This window comes from Trachypithecus francoisi, unplaced genomic scaffold (genome assembly GCF_009764315.1).
Source record: "Trachypithecus francoisi isolate TF-2019V2 unplaced genomic scaffold, Tfra_2.0 Lachesis_group10, whole genome shotgun sequence".
Lineage (NCBI taxonomy): Eukaryota > Metazoa > Chordata > Mammalia > Primates > Cercopithecidae > Trachypithecus > Trachypithecus francoisi.
Window position 1 is genome coordinate 25,172,574 of NW_022681455.1, and position 24,484 is coordinate 25,197,057.

The 24,484-nt window shown below is 41.3% G+C and overlaps 2 protein-coding genes across 5 annotated transcripts in view; both read right to left on the reverse strand.

Annotated features, from left to right (window-relative positions):
- Positions 1-4,279: 4,279 nt before the first annotated feature.
- On the reverse strand, positions 4,280-9,330 carry ARMH2 (armadillo like helical domain containing 2). Its single transcript, XM_033216399.1, has 2 exons — positions 7,904-9,330; positions 4,280-4,802 (listed from the first exon to the last, which is right to left on the reverse strand). The coding sequence occupies exons 1-2, from the start codon at positions 8,199-8,201 to the stop codon at positions 4,375-4,377; spliced, it is 726 nt and encodes a 241-aa protein (XP_033072290.1). The 5' UTR covers positions 8,202-9,330; the 3' UTR covers positions 4,280-4,374.
- Positions 9,331-15,203: 5,873 nt separating this feature from the next.
- The window catches only part of RIPOR2 (RHO family interacting cell polarization regulator 2), a 247,534-nt gene continuing 238,253 nt past the window's right edge, over positions 15,204-24,484 (reverse strand). For 3 of the 4 annotated variants that reach the window (XM_033216401.1, XM_033216400.1, XM_033216403.1), the window contains exons 21-22: positions 22,355-22,445; positions 15,204-16,120 (exon numbers count right to left, since the gene is read on the reverse strand). In XM_033216401.1, the coding sequence (XP_033072292.1) occupies positions 16,020-16,120; positions 22,355-22,445 (192 nt within the window). In that variant the 3' untranslated portion in view covers positions 15,204-16,019. The remainder of the gene's footprint in view (positions 16,121-22,354; positions 22,446-24,484) is intronic. The other variant, XM_033216402.1, reaches the window with a different exon arrangement.

Consider the following 24,484-nt stretch of genomic DNA (forward strand, 5'->3'; position numbering starts at 1 on the left):
TTTATCCTTACATGAGTTTATACATTTTAATTGGTTGCATGTATGCTGCTTTTCCATATCTGATGTTTTCTTCCTGGAGTAGGAAGCTCCAATACCTGCGACACTCCTGGTTTTAGTGGAGATGAGGGACTTACCTGATTAGTGACTTTGGAAAGAACAAACCTCATGTGCTTGCCTCAGCTCTTCCCTTCTTCGTCTGGGGAGCGAGGGCTTGCACAGAGCACTGATGTTCTCAGCTGCTTCTCTTGGTTCAGGGACAGGCTGAACTCAAATTATTAATCAAGTGAAGAATAAAGACATCATTGGACATGCAAATGCTCAAAACATTTACCTCCCCTTCATTCTCAGGAAACTACTGAAAAATTTTCAAATTAAAATGTTGGAATGAACCAGGAAAAGGGAAGAGATAATATACAGGAAACAGGCTTCAAGATGAGGGGGGTAATGGGGGGTACTGGATATTGAAGGGAACCCCTAAAATACTGTATTTGTTAGCTATAGGGCAGGCCCAGATTGGAGCAAGAAGATGGTGGAGCTGGAGCTGACAGTTACTCGATGCATGATTGTATTGAGAGATGTTAGACATATAGAGGAAAGTGTGGGAATAAAGTAGTGATAGGTATTCAGAAAACTAAGTTAAAAACAAACTCCACCTGGGCGCGGTGGCTCATGCCTAAAATCCCTTTGGGAGGTGGAGGCGGGTGGATGGCGAGGTCAGGAGTTTGAGATCAGCCTGGCCAATATGATGAAACCCCGTCTCTATTAAAAATACAAAAAAATTAGCCGGGCATGGTGGTGCGTACCTGTAGTCCCAGCTGCTTGGGAGGCTGAGATAGGAGAATCACTTGAACCTGGGAGGCGGAGGTTACAGCAAGCCGAAATCGTGTCACTGCTCTCCAGGCTGGGTGAGTGAGACTCCATCTCAAAAACAAAACAAAACAAAACAAAAGAACTCCAAAGAAAACAGAGTTATGGAAAGAAGGAAGTGTAATCATACTATCCTGTATGACTTAGCCTTGAAAAATACTGAATTAATCATATTGCATTTTAATTAATTAATATATTTATAACACAGCTGGGTCTTGCTATGTTACCCAAGCTAGCCTCAAGCAGTCTTCCCACCTCAGCTTCCCAAAGTGCTGGGATTACAGGTGTGAGCCTCTGTGCCCAGCTATCGTATTTTTTAAATCAACAATTGTGACATAATTACATCGAGAGGAAGAGGAGGGCAGGTGGAGGTAGGCAAGATGAGTGTTAGAGTGCCAAATTCCATCTGTCCTATTCGGAAGGATGAACAAAAATCCCCAAAATTGAAAAAAAAAAAAAAGACAAGAATTAACAATATATATAAATTATTTAGAAATATGGAGGTAAATAAATACCAGAAGAAACAACTGAAAGAATTCAGATGGTTCCCTCTGGGAGTGTAAATGAGGAGGGGACTCAGGGGCTGCTGTTTCTCACTAGAGGCCTCGCATTATTTGACTTTTTAAACTGTGTATGTGCACTTCTTTGACATAAAAACTTAATTTTAAAAGCATTCAAAGGCTGAATGTGATGGCTGATGCCTGTAATCCCAAAACTATGGGAGGCCAAGGCAGGAGGGAATGCTTCAGCCTGGGAGTTCAAGATCAGCCTGGGCAAAATAGCAAGACTCCATCTCTATTTAAAAAACGTGTGTGTAAACTTTTCGTATATCTGTATACACACACACATATATACACATATATATACATATATACATATATATACACATATATATGAAAAAGAAATTAGCAGGGCATAGTGGCTTGCACCTGTAATTCTAGCTCCATGAGAGGCTGAGGCAGGAGGATTGTTTGAGCCCAGGAGTTCAAGGTTTTGTATGATCTATGCCTCCAAATTTTCAGAGGCTGATTTGAGTAATAACAAAACTCTGGTCTCCCATTTAGCCAGCTCTACGTGTATTAAACTCTTTCTCTATTGCAATTCCCCTGTCTTGATAAGGTTCATAGCTCAGTGGCATGAGCTATGATTGCACCACTGCACTCCAGCCCGAATGAAAGAGTAAGAGGCTATCTCAAAATAAATAAATAAATAAATAAATAAATAATAAATAAATAAAATTTAAAAAACGAAAAAAAAAAAAAAGAAAAAAAGTAATTCCTGACAGTAATTCAGAATCTAAATGGAACTTCCAGTTTCCAACCCTTAATCTATTCCTATCAACTAGATTCTAGTTGAGAAACTCTACATTCCACACTTCACAAAACCACAAAGAATGGAAATGCTCAGCAGAACATAGCTTTTTCTGGTCTAAGATCTGAGAAAATTCCCCTCCAGATCCTTCTTAAGGAAACCCCATCTGATGATGTGATTAGCATCCTCTACAACATTCCTGTCCCAAATACAAGTGAGGATCACGAATCTACGTTACTGTGTTTTTTTTTTTTTAATAGCCCCCTCTGTGTCTAACACTATAGCACAGCTCAGTCAAAGCAAGTCTGTGAAAGATAAAAGTACATAATTCAATGTTATGGTTGCAACTGAAGCTAGAGAAGCTAGATTCTCTAACTGTAGTTAGAGAATCAGGTACATATCCCTTAGGCACTTTTCTGCCAATATTATTTTTTCGAATAAAATTTTTGATGAGGTTGGTTAACACACATAGAGTGCGGGTATTCTGTTGCAGATTAGTAGACAAAACAGAGAGAATAACATCTTTTTATGAAAATCTAAGAGCCTATCTAACTTTAGGCGTTGGAACACATGTGCTCCATCTCCATCCAGACGTTTGTGCCAGTGGAGCTGCTGCAGGTGGAGGTAGGCAAGAGGAGTGCCAATTCCAGTGCTAACCGAGTCAGCCCTATGTGCAACCAGATCATGCTCTGATAGCTTGAGAACCACCTCAAAAGCACCGCCACCGGAGGTTCTGTACTGAAATAGGGCTGAAAGGATTCAGGTGGGTCAATAGTGCCTGCTGAAGGAGGTGGCTGTGGGTGGGGCTAGGATTTGGCTTTTCTGGGTGCCTTGGTTTAATGTCATCTAATAACTCCCAAAGTGCACCATTGCTCCTAACAGTTATATACATGATGCATCTTCTGATGAATTTCCATTTTATGAACTTAATTTTTATGAGGTCTTTTTTAACTTTTAATAATTTTGTTTTACCACACAGAAGCATATGGTTAAAAAAAATACCAGCATATTTTTTTTCCAATGGGAAATCAATTATAAAATACATATTTTTAATCAACTTCAAAAAAAGATATATTAGAAAATAAGAGTTTCGTGATTTAATGGTAGACACTGAGGATAAACATTCTCTCTAGCCTTTGTATAATAGGTGGCAAAAAATAATATTCCAGTTCTGTAATTTTACAAGTGTTCATGTAACTGCCCCATGAGTTCTTCTTGCTCTTTGCCCAGACAGAGCAGATTTATCAAGACAGGGGAACTGCAATAGAGAAAGATTTTAATACACATAGAGCTGGCTAAATGGGAGACTGGAGTTTTAATATTACTCAAATCAGCCTCTCTGAAAATTTGGAGGCTAGGATTTTTTAAGGATAGCTTTGTGGGCAGGGGGCTAGGGAATGAGGAATGCCGACTGGTTCCATTGGGGATGAAATCATAGGAGGCTGGAACTTGTCCTCTTGTGCTGAGTCAGTTGCTGGTTGGTGACCATAAGATCAAAAGAACCAGCTTGGCAGTCTGGGTGGTGCCAGCTGATCCATCAGAATGAAGGATCTGAAAAATACCTCAAATACCAATCTTAGGTTTTTCAATACTAATCTGTAGGTGCAACTGGGGAGGTTGGAATCTGGTGGCCTCTGGCTGCAGGACTCCTGAGCCCTAATTTCCAATCTGTGGCTAATGTGTTAGTTTTATAGAAGCAGCCCAGTCCCCAAGCAAGGAGGGAGTTTGTTTCAGGGAAGAGTCTAGGTAATCATCTTTGTTTCATAAACTATGAACTAAATTCTTCCCAAAGTTAGTTTGGCCTATGCCCAGGAATGAACAAGGGCAGCTTAGAGGTTAGAAGCAAGGTGGCGTCAGTGAGGTCAGCTTTCTTTCGCTGTCAGATTTTTCTCACTGTCATCATTTGTGCAAAGGTGGTTTCATTCATATTCCCCATTGTATCTAACGGCGTGCTTTAACATCTTTATTTCCTAATGGGAGAGAATACACTCATGAGCAAGCTCAACGGGCTCTCTCTACGAGGTAATTTTAAACAGCATTGCTTTTCTGAAGTTTGATTATTGCCGTTAACTGTATGAAAATCTATACAGAACTCTTCAACTACAAAGGAAAACATCGACTTTTATTGTTTATTTCAGTTTTCCAGGGTAATACAATGGCACAGAGAGCTGCAACATGTAACTGGATTTAGAGAAACTAAGTCCTGTGAAAACCAATTAGGAAATACAGCACTTCTGCAAAATTCTCTGTCCATCCAGGCCAATTCTCAGCAGCCAACATTTGCAAGTGATATTTTAGAGCCCTGTGCTCTTTAAGCTCCTTGACGTAAGACAAGTTATTGCATGTCATGACAGAGAGAACGTAACAAGTCCAAAATTTAAGGAGGAGGTAGCTGTTTATTTCACTTTTGATAGTAGACTCGAATCTGCCTTCAAAAAAATGAACGAGAATAGGAATAAATTGCAGACTTTGGGCTCTTTTCTGGCTGACAGGGTTTAAGTAACACCAACATGCCACACTCTGGAGCAGCAGGATCTTTATTTTTGGTGCCACCTCCTCATCTTGCAACAAGTGAGCCACTTCTTTCATGTACTCAGCTGCAAATTTCCCAGCAGGTGGTCCTCCTGTAAAACAAGCATTTGCATTTCCAGAAGTATTTGGTGGATCTAGTAGCTAATAACACTTTGAATGCTCCTATATGTTCATATTCTCGTTGCCCTATAGAGGATACTTTGGATACTTTGAATTTTCCTGTCTTTTCCCTCACCTCCCATGCTGCTGCCATGAAGACCAGAAAGTGTGTGTTGATAAGCAAGCAGTGATACGAAAAGCCTGGGAAGGTCTCTGCTTGCTGGTCTCCTCCCTGGTTCCTTTAAGCAAGCACCCAGGACTGAGTATTTCTTTCTTTCCTTTTTTCTTTTTTTTTTTTTTTGAGACAGAGTTTTGCTCTTTTTGCCCAGGCTGGAGTGCAGTGGCACGATCTCAGCTCACTGCAACCTCCACTTCCCAGGTTCGAGATTCTCCTACATCAGCCTCTCAAGTAGCTGGTATTACAGGCATGCACCACCACGCCCAGCTAATTTTTTGTATTTTTAGTAGAGAGGGGGTTTCACCATGTTGATCAGCTGGTCTCAAACTCCAGACCTCAGGTGATCCACCCGCCTTGAGCTCCCAAAGTGCTGGGATTACAGGCGTGAGCCACTGTGCCCGGCCAAGAGTATTTCAAGGTGAATAAAACCTGGTTGCGTTCGCTTAGCAAATATCCCTCATGGTCTCATTCTGGATGATCTGCCTTTAGTACTGGTGGGGGAAAAAAAAGAAGGATCCCAGAGCATTAGTGCCAAGAGCAAATTGAAAGGTTGAGCAGCACTGTCAGGGACTGACTGGCGGGAGGGAGGTTTTCCTGAGTTTTTGTTCGTTGCTGTCTTGTTCCCCTTACACATTTCTTGCCTCAACTCTTTTGCAGCTATGGGACCAACACGACCTTACAAGATTTTTCTCGTTTAGCCACTGACCCAGCCTGGCCCTAGACTGTACTTTCACCATATACCTGAGCCCCAGTGCAAATCTCAAACTCCAAGGTACTAGCCAAGAGGACATGGGATGAAGACTTTTTAGGTGGTATGGAGTAGCTGACAAAGCTGGTCGGATTCTTGCCACTGGAGGTTTTTTTTTTTTTTCTGAGACAGGGTCTCACTCTATGGTACAGGCTGGAGTGCAGTGACGCGATCTCAGCTCACTGCAACCTCCATCTCCTGGGTTCAACGTGCCACCACACCCGGCTAATTTTTGTAGTTTTAGTACAGACGAGGTTTCATCATGTTGGCCAGGCTTGTTTTGAACTCCTTACCTCAGGTGATCCACCCGCCTCTGCCTCCCAAAGTGCTGGGATTGCAGGTATAGCCACCACGCTCGGCGCCACTGGAGTTTTGATCCCACTTGGATTTCTCTTACTTGTTCTCCACAGTTCCATGGTCCTAAGAATATTCTATTAAACATTAAAGCTTTACCTGAAGCCTAGGCAGAGGCCCTTTCCCTAGCTTCCTACCAGAACAACTAAGGCTAAATACCATCAAATTAAGGAATTCTGATCCTTTCATAATTAGCTAGCTCTTCCCACAAATGGTGAAGATAGCTACACAGGAAACTCACCCCGCCCCATGTTGGGGGAGCCCTTAACCCCCACTCAGATGGGTGCATCTCCTACGTTTCCTGTCTCCTTTCTAGCTTTGTGCCAGTGGTTCCCGGCCATTCTGGCAACAAGGATTCCTTTCACTGTTTTCTTTCCTGAACTCCATTCTTTGAAAGATTTAGTCTATCAAACTACATCTAAGTAATTCATCTTCCCACTTAAAACTCAGTCTAAGGGCTGGGCGTGGTGGCTCATGCCTGTAATCCCAGCACTTTGGGAGGCCGAAGTGGGTGGACCATCTGAGGTCAGGAGTTTGAGACCAGCCTGGCCAACATGCTGAAGCCCCGTCTCTACTAAAAATACAAAAAATTAGCTGGGCATGGTGGCGGGCACCTGTAATCCCAGCTACTAGGGAGGCTGAGGCAGGAGAATAGCATGAACCCTGGAGGGGTAGGTTGTTGCGGTGAGCTGAGGTCGCACCACTGCATTCAAGCCTGGACAACAAGATTAAAACTCCATCTCAAAATCATAATCATAATCATAATCATAATAATAGGCCGGGCACAGTGGCTCATGCCTGTAATTCCAGCACTTTGGGAGGCCGAGGTGGGCGGATCACGAGGTCAAGAGATCAAGACCATCCTGGCCTACATGGCGAAACCGCGTCTCTACTAAAAATACAAAAAAACAAAAAACAAAAAACAAATTAGCCAGGCATGGTGGCAGCCGCCTGTAATCCTAGCTACCTGGGAGACTGACGCAGGAGAATCACTTGAACCCAGGAGGCGGAGGTTGCAGTGAGTCGAGCGCCATTGCACTCCAGCCTGGGCAAAAAGAGCAAAACTCTGTCTAAAAAAAAAAAAAGACAAAAAAACAAAACAAAACTAATAATAATAATAAACATAATCAAAGACTCTTATAGCCACCAGCCAGAGCTTCTTGTTAGGAAATGTGTTATTGAGGACAGTCTATAAAATCTCATTACACATCCTAAAATTTATCAATTAGAAAAAAATGGAGTGAGTTTGGACTTGATGATTATTAGAGCAATGTGTGTTCAAACAGTTACCACTTTATTTTCCACTTTGCTTTCTAGTCAAGTATACATTAATCGTTGTCTGTCACTAATGCCCCTATTGGCTTACCTAGTAAGTGTCTTAAGAGTATTAAGTTTTTATTGATTTTTCTAAGATATTTACTGTACAATGCATAAAATAAAAAGTAAAATATCAGGTAGTTTTACTCTGCATTGGAATCAAATCACTAGGTTGAAATTATATCAAATCATTGTAGTCTTTGATTTTTTAAAATGTTAATGAGAAGTTTGATAGGCATTTTAGTACATATATATTTTAATTAATAAAAATGGGAGACATTTAATTAGTAGTTTATTTGATGGGCACATTCTTTTAAAACATGAGATCCTTGAGGATAAAATAATTAGTAATATTTTGGGCACAAAGACAAAAAAATTTCATCCAATGAAATGTTATCAGAATTTTAAGATTACAGCTAAGAAAAATTACTAAACTACGGTGTTATAAAATGAGTATCATGAAATACTCATTTTAGCACAGCCAGTTAGATCAGTACCTGTGAAGGCCAGCAGTCCAATTTTCTGGGCAGCTTGAGCTCTCTTCTCAATGGGTAGGGATTCATTCATCAACACTTGACCAAGTACAACAATTTTTTCCTTATGAAAATAAGTCTCAGCTGAAGGGATTTGTTTTTCCTTCTTCTTAACAAAAAAGCCCTTAACAGTGGCACACCAGTATTTCTGGAGATGCCGACACAGCCCCGCAAAATACCCATACATGTTAACCCAAATTTGCCTACAAGAAAATCGGCTCTTAGCCATTGTGGAAAAAGGCCAATGGTCCTTCAGGTGCATCACTGGCAGTCACAGGAGTTCACAATCAAGAACTCTGGAATACATCACTTAGCAACACTGTGGAATGGAATATACAAACCAGGGAAAGCAATAGATGCCTAAATTCTTCAGCTTGTCATTGAAGGCCTTCTACTATTTAGACTAAACCAATTTTACTTTCATTTCTCTGGTGTACAAAACCTCAACTTAAACTTGTTTCCCCTAATGCACATACATCTCACTATTGTCTTTGAACCTTTGCTCAGGCAGGGTGTATTGGGAACTTGCCCATTCTAGTCTGATTATTCCAACATGTACTTTGCTTCTTTCCATCGATCTTTCATAGTATTGTTACCTCTTTTGCTTGTTTGCTACCCAAAGCGAGTTCTCTACATCATAGATTTATCTTATTTTGCTGAGAAAATAGAGCAATGAAAAGACACCTTGCATAACTCTTACCAGTGCATTCACCCACCTATCTGCATCTGCGGTACCCATAGACTCTGACTTTCCTCCTGTTACTATGGATACTCTCTCTGTGCAGTAGATGTCAATCAGCTCCTCTCACCTCAAGAATGTTGCTCTACAATTCTTCTCTTATCTTGGTAATTTTTCCATCTCAACTGGACCCTTTGCATTATCAACAAACACGCTATACTTTTTTTCTCATTACAGAAAGAAAACTCTCTTGACTTCATTTGCTTTCTCCCCGCAGTGACTGCACATTCACTTCCCCGCTCTCCTTTACAGTATAGCTCTTTAAAGAGCTGCTATACTCCCCATCTCCAGTCTTCCTCATTCTTTCTTGGATGAATTCCAAACAAGATTTCAACCCCATGACTCCACTGACATTGCCTGTTACGGTCATTGAATTGTCAGTCTTTGACATTTGACACTCCTTTCTCTCTGAAACACATTTCACCCAGCTTCTAAGATATCACACTCCTACTTTTTCTCCTCCTGGCCACTCATCATTTTCCTTTACTGGTTCCTCTTCTTCTTTATGACCTCTAAATATTGGAGGCCCCAAGGTTCATCAGTCTTTGTATGTGTTCTTTTTTTTTTTCTTTTGAGACAAGGTCTCTCTATGTCCCCCAGGCTGGAGTGCAGTGGCATGATCTTGGCCCACTGTAGCCTCGACCTCATGGGCTCAGGTGATCCCCCTACCTCAGCCTTCTGAGTATCTGGGAACCACAGGTGCACACCACCATGACCAGCTAATTTTTCTGTAGAGATGAGGTTTTGCCATGTTGCCCAGGCTGGTCTTGAACTCCTGGGCTCAAACAATCCACCCACCTAGGCTTCCTTTAAATGCTGGGATTACAGGCATGCCACCATGCCCAGCCCTTTTTCTTTATCTATACTTCCTAGATAAGATAAACCAGTTTATGGCTTTAACTATTACCCATATGCTGAAGACTCCCAATTATATATATTATGTATATATTATATTAATTATATGTATATATAATTTTTTTTTGAGACATGTTGCCCTGTTTCCCAGGCTGGAGTGCAGTGGCCCAATCATAGCTCATTGTGGCCTTGATCTCCTGGGCTCAAGTGATCCTCCTGCCTCAACTTCCTGAGTAGCAGGGACAATAGGCCACCACACGTAGCAAGTTTTTAATTTTTTTTTTTTAAGAAATGGGGGTCTCACTATGTTGTCCAGTCTGTTTTGAGCTCCTAGCTTCAAGCAATCCTCCCACCTTGGCCTCCCAAAGTGCTGTGATTACAGGCATGAGCCACTACGCCTGCTCCAATTTTATATCTTTAACTGGATTTCTCACCTGAACTCCAGACTCATATTCAGTCATAAGCTTGATATCCCCATTTGAATGTCCAAGACGCTTTTCAGTTTTAACATATCCAAAACTGAGTTCCAGGTCTTCCTCCCTAGACCTGCTGCTTCTCAGTTTCTGTATCTTGGAAGATGGTATTACATCCTCCTAGTTGTTCAGATAAAAAATTCTAGATTCATCATTGGCTTCTATCTATCTAACATCTCATTTTCAGCTTATCAACGAATGTATTGGCTCTACTTTAAAACATATCCCAAATTTGAGACAGTCTACAGAATATACCTGCATATGCTCTTCAAATATATTAATGTGTGAAGGCTTAAAAAATTGGGGTTACTCTGCTACATTAAAAGAACCTGAGAGACATGACAACTAAAATAAAAATGTAGGCTGGGTGCAGTGGCTCTCACCTATAATCCCAGCACTTTGGGAGGCCAAGGCAGGGGGACCATCTGAGGTCAGGAGTTTGAGACCAGCCTGGTCAATATAGTGAAACCCCTTTTCTACTAAAAATACAAAAAGTAGCCAGGCGTGGTGGTGCATACCTATAATCCCAGCTACTCAGGAGGCTGAGGCAGGAGAATCACTTGAACCTGGGAGGCAGATGTTGCAGTGAGCTGAGATCTGGCCATTGCACTCCAACCTGGGTGACAAGAGTGAAACTCCATCCTCAAAAAATAAAAAATAAAAAAATAAATGGCTGGGTGTGGTGGCTCATGGCTATAATCCCAGCACTTTGGAAGGCCGAGGTGGGCAGATCATCTGAGGTCAGGAGTTCAAGAACAGCCTGACCAACACGGCGAAACCCCATCTCTACTAAAAATACACAATTAGCCGGGCGTGGTGGCGCATGCCTGTAATTCTAGCTACTCAGGAGGCTGAGGCAGGAGAATCACTTGAACGCAGGAGGCGGAGGTTGCCGTGAGCCGGGATTGTGCCATTGCACTCCAGCCTGGGCAACAAGAGTGAAACTCCGTCTTGAAAAATAAGTAAATAAACAAAAGTAAAAATGTAATCGCTGCTTGGATTCTGTACATAAATACATGTGTATGTGTCTGTGTGTGTGTGTTTGTGTGTGTGTGTATGCTGTAAAGGGTATTACTGGGACAATTCGGAAAAACAGACCTTCCTTGTCCAATAAGGTAGGCACGCGTGGCTGAGTATTTGAAATGTGACTAGTCTCAATTGAGATGTACTGTAAGTGCAACATGCACCCTGGACTTTGAAGACTTTGTAGGAAAAAATTTAAAATATTTCAATAATTTTTATATTGATCATATTTTGAAATATTTTATATTAGGTTAAATAAAATATATTATTACAGTTAATATCCTCTGTTCTTTTTTCTTTGTCTTAAGTGTGGGTACTAGAAAATCCAAAACACCAAGCGTGGCCTCTTTTCAAGGCTTTTGTACTTATTGTTGTGCAAGGTGGGGAGAAAACAATTTCTTTTTTTCCCCTTTTTGGGTTTTTAGTGGAGACACTGTCCTGAAAATAAAAGTCAGATTAACAAAGAAAAATAAATGGACGTTTATTAATGTGTGTCATACTCAACGTACGGGAGAGACTTCAGTTCAAAAGTATTTCTCTCTCTCAGCAGTGGCTTAAGGGCTTTGCTTAAATAGTATTTTAACAAAGAGCCACAATCCTATCTAGTGACAAGACAAAGACAACACCATCTTCAGGCTTCCAAAAGGTGAGAAAATGCGGGAAGGTAAATTGATGGGAAGAGTGAAGTCTATTCCTGGGTCCTCTGGCAGTGCTGTCTCTGAGCTTTGGTTATGAGCTGACCAAGGCAGAAAGGAGACTGTTTTAACCTTTTCACTATAATCTCCAGCATTTTAGGGAGGAATATTTTAGTTGCCTCCAGTTGCCTCTGCCTCGAATGTTCTTCCCAGAGATAATACACGTGACTCATCCCAATAGCTCCTCGGATCATTCCTCAAATGTAATTTTCTGTGAGGCCTTTGCACTCCTTTTTTTTTTTTTTTTTTTTTTTTTGAGACGGGGTCTTGCTATGTCACCCAGGCTAGACTGCAGTGGCACAATCATAGCTCACTGCAGCCTCAAACTCCTGGGCTCAAGCAGTCCTCCCGCTCCAGCCTCCTAAGTAGTTGGGACCACTGGTACACATCACCACGTCCGGCTAGTTTTTAAAATTTTTGTAGAGATGGGAGTTTCAGTATGCTGTGCAGGCTGGTCTTGATTTACTGGCTTCAAGGGATCCTCAGCCTTGGCCTCCCAAAGTGCTGGAATTACAGGTGTGAACCACTGTGCCCGGCCTCCGACCACTCTCTTTAAACCTGTGATCTTTGCTTTCTCCCTGTGTCTCTCTTCACCCCACTTTGTGCAATCATTTTTCCCCTTCTCTGCTTTGCTGTCTTCCCTTGCCAGGATATAAGGCCTGGGAGTGCAGGGATTGTTATTTCTTTTGTTTTTCTCCATTACTGTATCTCCAGTGCCAAGAACAGTCCTTGGCATACACCTTGTTCAGAGTAAGTAAGCAACAAATACTTGTTGAATGCGTGAGAAGTTAGAGATCTAATTTTTAGCAAACAATTATTATTCCTTGAACAAGGTGTACTTAGGACTGCCTCAAAATCAAAAGATAATATTTGTTTACTAAGAGGTACTGTCTCCAGGAAAGGTCAGGGATAAAAATATTTTATTTGAATTTTTCTGATACAGCAAGAAGTACTGGCATTTTTCAGTGAACTAAGGTTTACAATTTTACTTTATAATTTTGTAAAGTAACTAAGGCAATTTAGTTAAACAGTATAGTAGCAAACCTTATAGAGGAAAATGTTTTTACCACTGACTCAGTAAAAGCAGTCACTGGTATTTAATGAGTCACGTGGTAAATACTGTCAGAGTTGAAAGTCAGGGGCTCCTTTGTGATGATGCTGGTGGGGTCTGAGTGGGAACAGAACATACACAACTCAGTGAAGGCACTTTTTTTTTTTTTTTCCCCCGAGACAGAATCTCACTCTGTTGCCCAGGCTGGAGTGCAGTGGCACGATCTTGGCATGAGCCGCCGTGCCTGTTTGCCCGCAAGGAGCTCATAGTCTCTGCTCATAGATACCACAACAGTGAAACTTAGCTGTCCAATTAGCTTTACAACAAATTTGAGATTTATTATCTCTATTTAGAGATAAATGAATTTCAAATTAAAAATAAAATCACCAGCTGTGGTGGCTCATGCCTGTAATCCCAGCACTTTGGGTGGTCGAGGCAGGCAGATCACCTGAGGTTGGGAGTTCGAGACCAGCTGATCAACATGGAGAAACCCCACCTCTACTAAAAATACAAAATTAGCTGGGCGTGGTGGCACATACCTGCAATCCCAGCTACTTGGGAGGCTGAGGCAGGAGAATCGCTTGAACTCAGGAGGTGGAGGCTGTAGTGAGCCGAGGTCGCACCATTGCACTTCAGCCTGGGCAACAAGAGCAAAACTCTGTCTCAAAATAGATAAATAAATAAATAAAATAAAATCAAGGTGAAAATGAGGTGCAGTGTGTTCCATAAATACCAACTCAGAAAGGGCATATGAAAAAAAAAAATCAGACTCTGCACATGATGCTAGTAATTCAAAAATAATTTTTATTTTAACTTACATGACTGAAAGATCAATGAATACAAATGCCACAAAACTGAAAGCACCTCCTCAACCAAACATAAAATACAGAAGTGAATACAAAAGATCTGAAATTAATTACTCATGCAATAGTCAAAAAATAAAAATAAAAAAAATGACAAACCAAACACAAAATCCTGTAACATCTGTGTTTGATTTTCTATAAAAAGAAGCATTTCAACCATTTAACATAAACTATAGACTATACATACTAACTACAGCCTGTACAATGTACCTTTAAAGTGAAGGATATATGAATATATATAATATTTATAAATATACAGATATATACATTATAACTTCACAGTTGAAAGAACTATTTGCCAGAAGCCTGGCAAACAATTTGCACTTTGAAATGAAATGAGTCCTTTTTAAAAGTCTTGCTAAAATGTAAATATTTAAAATGACATCTAAATGATACAAACACACCCATAGTACAGTTGATATCCCACAGTTTAAATTACACTCATATATATTGTTTTGATACCTTGGCATACCTCACCTTGTATACTCTTTAGAGGAAGAAAAGATATTTTAATAAGAGCTACTGAATGGTCTTGTACTTTGCTTAATGAAATTGCGTCTCTGATACTGAAGCAATAATGGGACCTGATGTTTGAACTATTTGGCCAGGGAATCCTACCAGTGAGTGATTTCCCTGGGGGCTGTAACCACCCCTCAGGATATCCTCCTTCTTTGTAATCCCATGGACATTTTTACAGAAGGAGGGACCACTTTTTTTTTTTTTTTTTCCTTTTTTATTTTTTATTATACTTTAAGTTCTAGGGTACATGTGCATAACGTTTATATCATGTATAACTCCCCAATGCAATCCCTCCCTCCTCCCCCCTCCCCATGATAGGCCCCAGTGTGTGATGTTCCCCTTCCCGAGTCCAAGTGATCTCATTGTTCAGTTCCCACCTATGAGTGAGAACATGCGGTGTTTGGTTTTCTCTTCTTGTGATAGTTTGCTAAGAATGATGGTTTCCAGCTGCATCCATGTCCCTACAAAGGATGCAAACTCATCCTTTTTGATGGCTGCATAGTATTCCATGGTGTATATGTGCCACATTTTCTTAATCCAGTCTGTCACTTTAAATGTCCCTCCACTCCTACTCCATTAGGATTTCTCCGACTTCTAGGTTCCTCCACCTCAAAGAGCATCACAGGTTTGTGAATCTACAGCTTTTGGTTTTGATTTGTCTGAGCAGCAAAATACCCCTATGGTAAGAATATCATAAAAAATGGCTCTCATTAATTTAAAAAAAAAAAGCGTAAGTTTTGAGTTTTTTGTTTGTTTTTAAGTGTATAGGTATAATCTTAAGGTAGTTCTTAGTCATGTACTTATCTTTTTTCCATAATGGAAACATGATTTTGGAATTTTCAGGATGGGGGAAAGGAAGCAAAATAAATTGTGGGAGTTTTTTCTTTCTTTCGTTCTTTTTTTGAGACTGGCTCTCATTCCTCTGTCACATGGGCTGGAGTGAAATGGTGCAATCTCAGCTTACTGCAACCTCTGCCTCAAGCGATCCTCCCACCTCAGACTCCAGAATAGCTGGGAGCACATAAAATTAAAACATCTGAACTCTCACAATGGGTTATTTTTGCCAGGTTCTGCAGGAAAACTTTTATTTGAAGAGATTCTTTTTTGTGCTTTGTATTGAAAGTAAAGTTAGGTAGCTAAGGGGACCACTCAACCCTGAGAACACGACAGAGAAAAACTGCAAGGCATATGATGTTTATCGAAGTATCACATGACTATTTCAAGCTTATAGAGAAACTTGCAAAAAAGTACAAAGATGGCTATTTTAAAATTTCATACATATTAAGATAAGATGGACTCTTGCACTGAGTATTATCAGACACAATCGACGATGTAATCTATTGAATTATACCATAGCCCTATCCTATGTTGGCCAAAGGAAAAGTAGATAGATACTGTGAAATGAGACTCTGAATTCTTTCTATAACATATTTTTGTTGTTGTTGTTTTGTTTTTTGAGACAGGGTTTTGCTCTGTCACCCAGTCTGGAGTGCAGTGGTACAATTATGGCTCACTGCAGCCTCAATCTTCTGGGCTCAAGCAATCCTCCCCTCTTAGCCTCCCAAGTAGTTAGGACTACAGGTGCACGCCACCACGCCCGACTAATCAAACAATTTTTTTTTGTAGCGACAGGGCCTTGCTATGTTGCCCAGGTTGGTCTTGAACCGACTGGGCTTAAGCAATTCTCCTGCCTTGAGCTCCCAAAGTGCTGGGATTACAGGCATGAGCCATTGCACCCAGCCTACATTTTTATTTTAGTTTTCATGTCTCTCAGGCTCTAAACAATTTCCAGGCAAAACCACAGCACCATCTTGATGAAAAGGGTCAGATATTAAGACAGCTGTTAGGCAGTTAACCTGTAATTAAAAGGCTGTGGCAACTTCAGTTCCATGACGACCTCCGACTTTGACACAGTCTCGAGGAAATTTGTCCAATTGTTCATATGCCAGCCGCCCATCTTCTCCTAAATATAGAACATTAAACATGAATACCAATTCAAACTTAACATTTTTATTCATTACTCAAAGTAACATAGTGCCAATTGTTTAGGTATGGACTGCTATAATATGCTATGTTAACTTTGGTAAGAAAAAGTTATCTTTTGTTATTCCTAATTATGTCATTGTTTTCCAGGTAATGCTTAGAACAACCAAGAACTTTTGAGCTAATTAATGCCAGAGACTAAAAGAATGCCAGGGTATGAAACAGAGTAGAAGTCTCATGGCCATTTCATATTGATGATTTCACATAATAGATTTATTTCAGAGCAATTGTGTGGATTATATTTTAAGTACTTTAGGGATTTCAGTATGGCTGATCCTTTACTTTAACGCACTGAACTTTTACATAACTTTTACTTGTATACATTATATATTGATACATCTAAATGATCATTGGTAAAATCAATCTTAGGCTTTCAAACTTCAGCTAAAAATTACTCTTTACTATGTAAACATACAGAGATGCCGTCTACCAGCTACCAGCTAGTTCATTTTGCCTGTAGCACCACCTTGAACAGTTAAGATGCATTTGCAAATAATTTTAATGTTTTATTTTCCTACTTTAAAAAATGATTAGAAAATGAGAAAATAAAATACAAAGACAAGTGATAAGATACAGGCTTTCATAAATGTAACACAAGTGAGACAAAGATGAAAATAGTTGTGCTTAATCAGAAGTTCATCTGGGCATGGTAGCTCATGCCTGTAATCCCAGAACTTTGGGAAGCCAAGGTGAGTGGATCACTTGAGGTCACGAGTTTGAGACCAGCCTGATCAACACAGTGAAACCCCATCTCTACCAAAAAATGCAAAAAAAAAGTTAGCTGGGTGTGGTGGAGTTCGCCTGTAGTCCCAGCTACTTGGGAGGCTGAGGCAGGAGAATTGCTTGAATTCGGGGGCAGAAGTTGCAATGAGATGAGATTGCATCATTGCACTACAGCCTGGGTGATAGAGCGAGAAAAAAAGAAAAAAAGAAGTTCACTGTGAAGGAAAACAAAAGTAAAAAAAAAGATTCAGAAAATGTTGGAATTATATTGACATGAGGGAGTTTTAGAAAAGGAGTGTAATTATTGTAATTATGGATTTTATAATACATTAGAGTCTCTCGAAACAGAAACATTTCAGTAAAGCGAAAGTCTGGTTAGGGTTTTTCCCCCCATACATTTAAGTTTTTCAGGAACACCTTAGATACAAAAACAGATATCTGCCTATATTTAAAAGAACCTTGCAGAGTGAACTTTTCTATAGGCAAAAGCCTGCCTTTTTTTTTTTTTTTGAGATGGAGTCTCACTCTGTTGCCCAGGCTGGAGTGCAATGGTGCTATCTTGGTTCACTGTAACCTCCACCTTCAGGTTCAAGCGATTCTCCTGCCTCAGCCTCCCGAGTAACTGGGATTACAGGCGCCCACCACCACGCCTGGCTAATTTTTGTATTTTTAGTAGAGACGGGGTTTCACCATGTTGGTCAGGCTGGTCTCAAACTCCTGACCTCAGATGATCTGCCCTCCTTGGCCTCCCAGAGTGCTGGGATTACAGGCGTGAGCTACTGTACCTGGCCATCTCTTATTAACTTTAAGAGATTTTTTTTTTTTTTTTTTTTTTTTTCTGAGACGGAGGCTCGTTCTGTCGCCCGGGGTTGGAGTGCAGTGGCCAGATCTCAGCTCACTGCAAGCTCCGCCTCCCAGGTTTATGCCATTATCCTGCCTCAGCCTCCCGAGTAGCTGGGACCACAGGCGCCCGCCACCTCGCCCGGCTAGTTTTTTTGTATTTTTTTAGTAGAGACGGGGTTTCACCGTGTTAGCCAGGATGGTCTCGATCTCCTGACCTCGTGATCCGCCCGTCTCGGCCTCCCAAAGTGCTGGGATTACAGGCTTGAGCCACCGCGCCCGGCCAAGAGATTTTTTTTTTTTTTTTTAACAGTCTTTGCATGCCTTGACTTTTCAGAGGCAATGCTCCATTTTTTCTAGTTTGGTAGTTTTCAAATTTTTATTACTTTGGAGTAGAACCCTTTACTGGAAACACAATGCTGATATGCAAAACCCTGATATATTAAATAGATTAAACACAGGACCTTTCCAGTTGATGGCAGGAGAAGATGGAGCAACAGAGGGCCTGAGTTAGGGTCGTTCACGTGCTCCCTCCTTGCCCACTCACACACACCCCGCTATGGATGCCTCAGCTAACAAATGTGACTTTAAGAACCACGTCTGCTAGGCCAGTTCCTAGTTTGCTCATGAAGAGATTTTAGTTTAGAGGTGTTATGTTCTACTCCTAGAGTCCCACAGGGTACAGTGGCCTAGAGTGGCAAGATTCCATCTTGGTGCCTGACTAGGTCTGGGTGCCGATAGGCAAGTTATACAACCTCAGCCTGCTTTCTGTAAAATGGAACTAATTGCACTTCTGCCTTTATGGACTAGTTTTGAGTACTAAATGAGTTAACCCATGCAGATCCCTCAAAACAGTGCCTGGCCTGGAGCAAGTCCTCTATGGATGTTACCCAATATTACTACAGTGACATGAGTAGGGTGGGTATCTCACTCTTATTTAGTTTTCAGTGTCTTGATCTGCTCTGCTGCTAGTCATTTTTTTTTTTTTTTTTTAGCTAGAGCTAGAGGTAGAGTGTGGTGACACAATCACAGCTCGCTGTAGCTTCGACCTCCTAGGCTCAAGTGATCCTCCCCGCACCTAGCTTCCTGAGTAGCTGGGACTACAGGCTCATGCCACCATGCCTGGCTACTTGAAAAAAATGAGTTTTTTTTTTTTTTTTTTTGGTAGACCTACTCTTGCTATGTTGCCCAGGCTGGTCTCAAACTCCTGGTCTCAGCCAGTGCAGTGGCTATGCCTTTAATCCTAGCACTTTGGAAGGCAGAGGTGGGAGTATCTCTTGAGGCCAGAAGTTTGAGACCAGCCTGGGCAACATGGCAAAACCCCATCTCTATCAAATTGAAAAATATATATTTTTTAAAAAGAGTAAAATTGTTTAAAAACAAAACAAAACAACCCAGAAAACAAGAAAGAACTCATGGCCTCAAGCAATCCTTCTACTTTGGCCTCCCAAATTGCTGGGATTACAGGGATGAGCTACCACACCCAGCTCTGGCTAATTGTATTAATTTTTATTTTGTAGAGATGGGGTTTTGCTATGGTGATCAGGCTGGTCTTGAACTCCTGTCCTCTCACACTCAAGCAATCCTCCTGTGTTGGCCTTCCAAAGTGCTGGGATTACAGGTATCAGCCACTGCAGCTGGCCCTCTGCCAATCCTTTAACTGCCTTGTGAAGTAGGCAGAGTGTTGGAGGGGAGAGAGCCCCAGCTTTGGGGAGTCAGGGAGTATGGTTCTAAGCAGGTCTGAGGTCCAGCTGGGACACAATGAAATGGTCATAGTCATGGTGAAAACTGTTCTGTCCAACATAGTGGTGACCAACCACATTTAAATCTAAATGGTAATTACAGATGGTCCCTGACTGACAATGGCTTAGACTTATGATTCTTTGACTACAATGGTGCAAAAGCTGCATGCATTCAGTAGAAACCATACTTTTTTAGCATGGTATTCAATACAATCCATGAGATATTCAACACTTTATTATAAAATATGCTTTGTGTTAGATGATTTTGCCCAACTGTAGGCTAATGTAAGTGTTCTGAGCATGTTTAAGGTAGGCTAGGCTAGGCTATGATGTTCTGTAGGTAAGATGTATTAAGTGCATTTTTGACTTAACAGTATTTTCAACTTACAATGGGTTTATTGGGATGTAACCCCACTGTAAGTCAAGGAGTAGCTGTCCTCAAAATTGAGTAAACTTAAAAATTCAGTTCCTCAATCATGGTGGTGAAGGTGAACAGCTCAACAGCCATTTAGGATGACTGCTGTCATACTGGACAGTGCGCATATAGAACAATCCCATCACGATGGAGGTATCTACCGGACAGCTGTAGGTTAAAATATCGAAATCATTCCATACTGGTTGGTAAATAGTTGCAGCCCTGAGTCCTTTAAGTGCCCGCAATGACCTTCTGCCCTTTGTCATAGGGCATTTTATCAATTCCTATTGAAAATACTATTTTCACTATACTAATTCAGTCATTTGTGTGAGAGAAAAATGTGCCAGTATTTGTATATTAGGGTCAAAGAAGATTCATAATATTGAGTTCAGGGGGTTCTCAAACTTTGTATTAGAATCACCTGGGAGGCTTTAAAAAATCCTGATGCCAAGGAACACTTAGACCAATGAAAGCAGAATCTTTGGGAGTAGATTGTTTAAGCTTCCCTGGTGAATGTGCAGTCAGTGTTGAGCACTGCACACTGGTGATGTGAGAGGGCCCAGGGCTGATGCGAGCAGTGTGCATGAAGAGCTAAGGTGAAGCAGGTATGGTGACGGCTTCTGGAGATACTGCTGTTCGCACAGCTCCAGTGAGTCCCGGGGCACATTCTGTTGGGATCAACTTCCTTAGATTACACTGGAAATAGAAGCTTCGTTGGCTATGCTTTATAAGTGCCTGGCTTACCTTCATGGTTATTTTAGAATACGAAGGGATAAAGGAGTTTAAACTAATAATACCTGGGTACATTTTTAGAGAATTAAACAATTTCTATGCCTAATACAGCCATAAGGAATAACTTTTATCCTTTAAACAAATATATACTGGCTAAGATTTCTGTGGAAGATATAACATATTCAATAGCAGAATGATGTCTTGTTAAACGCATAATTGTAAGAAAGAGGGCCTAACAATAAATGAGATTGTCACAGTGATTATAAATGCCATGAGATTCTTCTTCATGTTGTTAAGTTACTATCATTAAACAAGGGTGGTTTTTTTCTAAGCTGCATTATTGATTGGATTATGTCTGAGGATTTCTAGGAGCATAGTTTTTTGGTTTTTTTTTTGAGACAGAGTTTTGCTCCTGTTGCCCAGGCTGGAGTGCAATGGCGTGATCTCGGCTCACAGCAACCTCTGCCTCCCAGGTTCAAGCGATTCTCCTGCCTCAGCTTCCCTAGTAGCTGGGATTACAGGCATGCACCACCACACCCGGCTAATTTTGTATTTTTAGTAGAGACGGGGTTTCTCCATGTTGGTCAGGCTGGTATTGAACTCCCGACCTCAGGTGATCTGCCCACCTCGGCCTCCCAAAGTGCTGGGATTACAGGCATGAGCCACCACACCCAGCTCTAGGAGCATAGTTTTTACACTTTTAAGAGTGTGTTGTTGAAGTAAAATTATTTATAATGATTGTTTATACTTTTTTTTTGAGAGGGAGTCTTGCTCTGTCACCCAGGCTGGAGTACAGTGGCATGATCTCAGCTCATTGCAACCTCTGTCTCCTGGGTTCAAGTGATTCTCCTACCTCAGCCTCCCAAGTAGCTGGGACTACAGGTGCACCCCACCATGCCTGGATAATTTTTGTATTTTTAGTAGAGACACGGTTTCACCATGTTGGCCAGGCTGGTCTCGAACTCTTGACCTCAAGTGATCCACTCACTTTGGCCTCCCAAAGTGCTGGGATTACAGGCGTGAGCCACCAAGCCCAGTTATTTATACTTTTTAATTCAGAATTAAGAAAGGCTTTCCCTTCCCTCCCAAATCCCCAAAAAAGAATAAATGTATAATGCCTGCTAGGCATGAATCTTCATAAAATAAAGTGAAGAGGAAGGGTTCTCTGGATATTTCAGAATAAAATAAGTACTCCAATTATTTTCTTAGGTATCAGGGTTCAGATGGACAGAGGCTACAGGGCAGTCAGAGATTAACCTGGGAGTCAGGGTGAGGCTGAGATACCTGGGGCTTTACAGCATTCCCTGGGATGCATCTCTGGTACCTCACCCAATTTCTGTCCTCCAGGGAGTGTCAACCCCACCCTGGCAACCCAGCCTGGATTCCTATTGCCTCTGCTTTATGGTTTGACTTCTGTGTTCTTGATTCCAAATAGTATACAGACTGATCAATCCATATAGAAAGGCTCCAGAGAATATATTTCACTCCCAGCATCCAGACAGAACAAGGAGTTGGGGTGAGATGGACATTGATCAGTTCTTCGTATTCTGTGTGAGAAGACAGCCTACAGCAGGGAACCTGCTAAGACAGGGTACATGAAACTTCTCCTTACTGGAGAAGGGAGCATCTCAAAGGGAACATCCCTTTGAGAGTGCCAGAAGCACACAATCATGTAGACAACAACAACAACAATAAAACTCACCCAGAGACAAGAGGGTTTCGGAGGCTACATTTCTGATTTCTTCAGTATCAGACTGACACAATGTCACCAGCATTTTAATGCTTTCAGTAGCCTATGGGGGAAAAATAGGTTACATCGTGTTTTGACATTTAGGTCTAGAGTTCCAGAGACTTGACATTTAACAACTGGTGGGAACTTGAGCCTCACTTTGTTGCCCAGGCTGGAGTGCAATGGAGCGATTATAGCTCACTGCAGCCTTGACCTCCTGGGCTCAAGCAATTCTCCTGCCTCAGCCTCCTGAGTAGCCAAGACTGATTTCTAATTTTTAATCTTCGGTAGAGATGAGATCTCACTATGTTGCCCAGGCTAGTCTCAAACTCCTGGGCTCAAGCAATTCTTCTGCCTTGGCCTCCTAAAGTGGTGGGATTACAGGTGTAAGCCACTGTGCCTGGCCATCTTACCTACAGGTTTTTACTTACCTAAAAATCATCTTACCTACGGGGTCAAACCTAGCTGAGTGTCTGAATCCCTTAAACGTAAATACTCCTGGGTGCCACTCTGGATGCACTGTATCGGAATTTCCTGGGATGGGGCCCAGAGTTCTTACTTTCAGGAATTCTGATGAGCAGCTAAATTCCTCATTCCACAGTAGACTTCTAGTCTAGAGGAGTGAAGTCACTAGTTTGCTTTTCCAGAATAGAATCCATTTTCCCTGGTTCTTTCCATTGAATCTCACCGATTCCAAAATGGCTCTAATTTTAAAATTCTTACTATTTAGTTTATATGCTAAAACAGAGGAGGAGGTAAAGGCCATTAATGACAATTCTTCTATTTGTTTGTTCCACAAATATTTATTGAGCACTCCATGAACCAGACTATTCATAAAGCATGAGAGAGTCCACAGTGAATCAGACATGGTTCTGGTCCTCAAGAATTTACAGTCTAGTGGATTTAGAGTAAATCCATACAGATCACTGTATCCTTATGTCTTTATTTACTTTGTCTGTATCACAGACATCCATCACTGATATGTCACTGGATATCAGGAGAGCACCCAAATAGTAATCACTGTGGGTTTTCTTTTTGGGCACCTGAAGGCAATTTTTTTTAACCAAGTAACAAGGAAGTCAAAATTTCCTACAGTTTTTTTTTTTTTTTTTTTTTTGAGACAGAGTTTCATTCAGTCACCCAGGCTGGAGTACAGCAGCGTGATCTTGACTCACTGCAACTTCTGTCTCCTAGGTTCAAGCAATTCCCCTGCCTCAGCCTCCTGAGTAGCTGGGATTACAAGTGTGCGCCACCATGCCTGGCTGATTTTTGTATTTTTAGTAAGGATGAGGTTTCACCATGTTGTCCAGGCTGGTCTCAAACTCCTGACCTCAGGTGATCTACCGGCCTCAGCCTCCCAAAGTGCTGGGATTACAGACGTGAGCCACCATGCCTGGCCCTAGAGCTGGTTTTGATCACAGGCCGTTAACTTTTTCTTTTGAGGTATTAATCCCTTTCTTTATCAGGCCTGCAGGTCCCTGCCTCTTTTCCAAGATTTTGGCCAGTTCTAAGGTATGGCCTTCTCTCATTCTTTTCTCAAGACTGATTTGTCTTATTTTTTTGTGATGAAGGTAGGTCAAACATTACATCTTGCCTATTGAAAGGGAAACTTCCACGTCAGGAGTTCTCAGTCTTTTCGTACTTGTTTACATTCTAGCTCTCTCCCTGCTCACGACACCTTATGACAATCAAAACTGGTTCTCTGCTTAATAAAGAGAGCTTGTGGGGAAGGATCTGGGAATTCGGTGGCATACTGAATTTTAGTACTTCTTTTCAAATCTTATTTGTTTCTGCTTTTTGTTGTTCACAATAAAAATGAGTGAAATCACCATACATCTCATCTCCCTTTTAAGATATACTTTCCTTTTTTCTCTCTCTTTTTTTTTTAGACAGATTCTGGCTCTGCCACCCAGGCTGGAGTGCAATGGCACAATCTTGGCTCACTGCAACCTCTGCCTCCTGGGTTCAAGCAATTCTCCCACCTCAGCTTCCTGAGTAGCTGGGATTGCAGGCACCTGCCACCATGCCTGGCTAATTTTTGTAGAGACGGGGTTTCACCATGTTGGCCAGGTTGGTCTCAAACTCCTGACCTCAGGTGATCCA

Bases quoted from the DNA above. Each gene is read 5' to 3' on its own strand.
- ARMH2 (XM_033216399.1), bottom strand. From the start codon at position 8,201: ATGCACCTGAAGGACCATTGGCCTTTTTCCACAATGGCTAAGAGCCGA. The intron at 4,803-7,903 runs GTACTGATCTAA...CTTGTTTTACAG, and splicing joins TGGACTGCTGGCCTTCACAG to GAGGACCACCTGCTGGGAAA.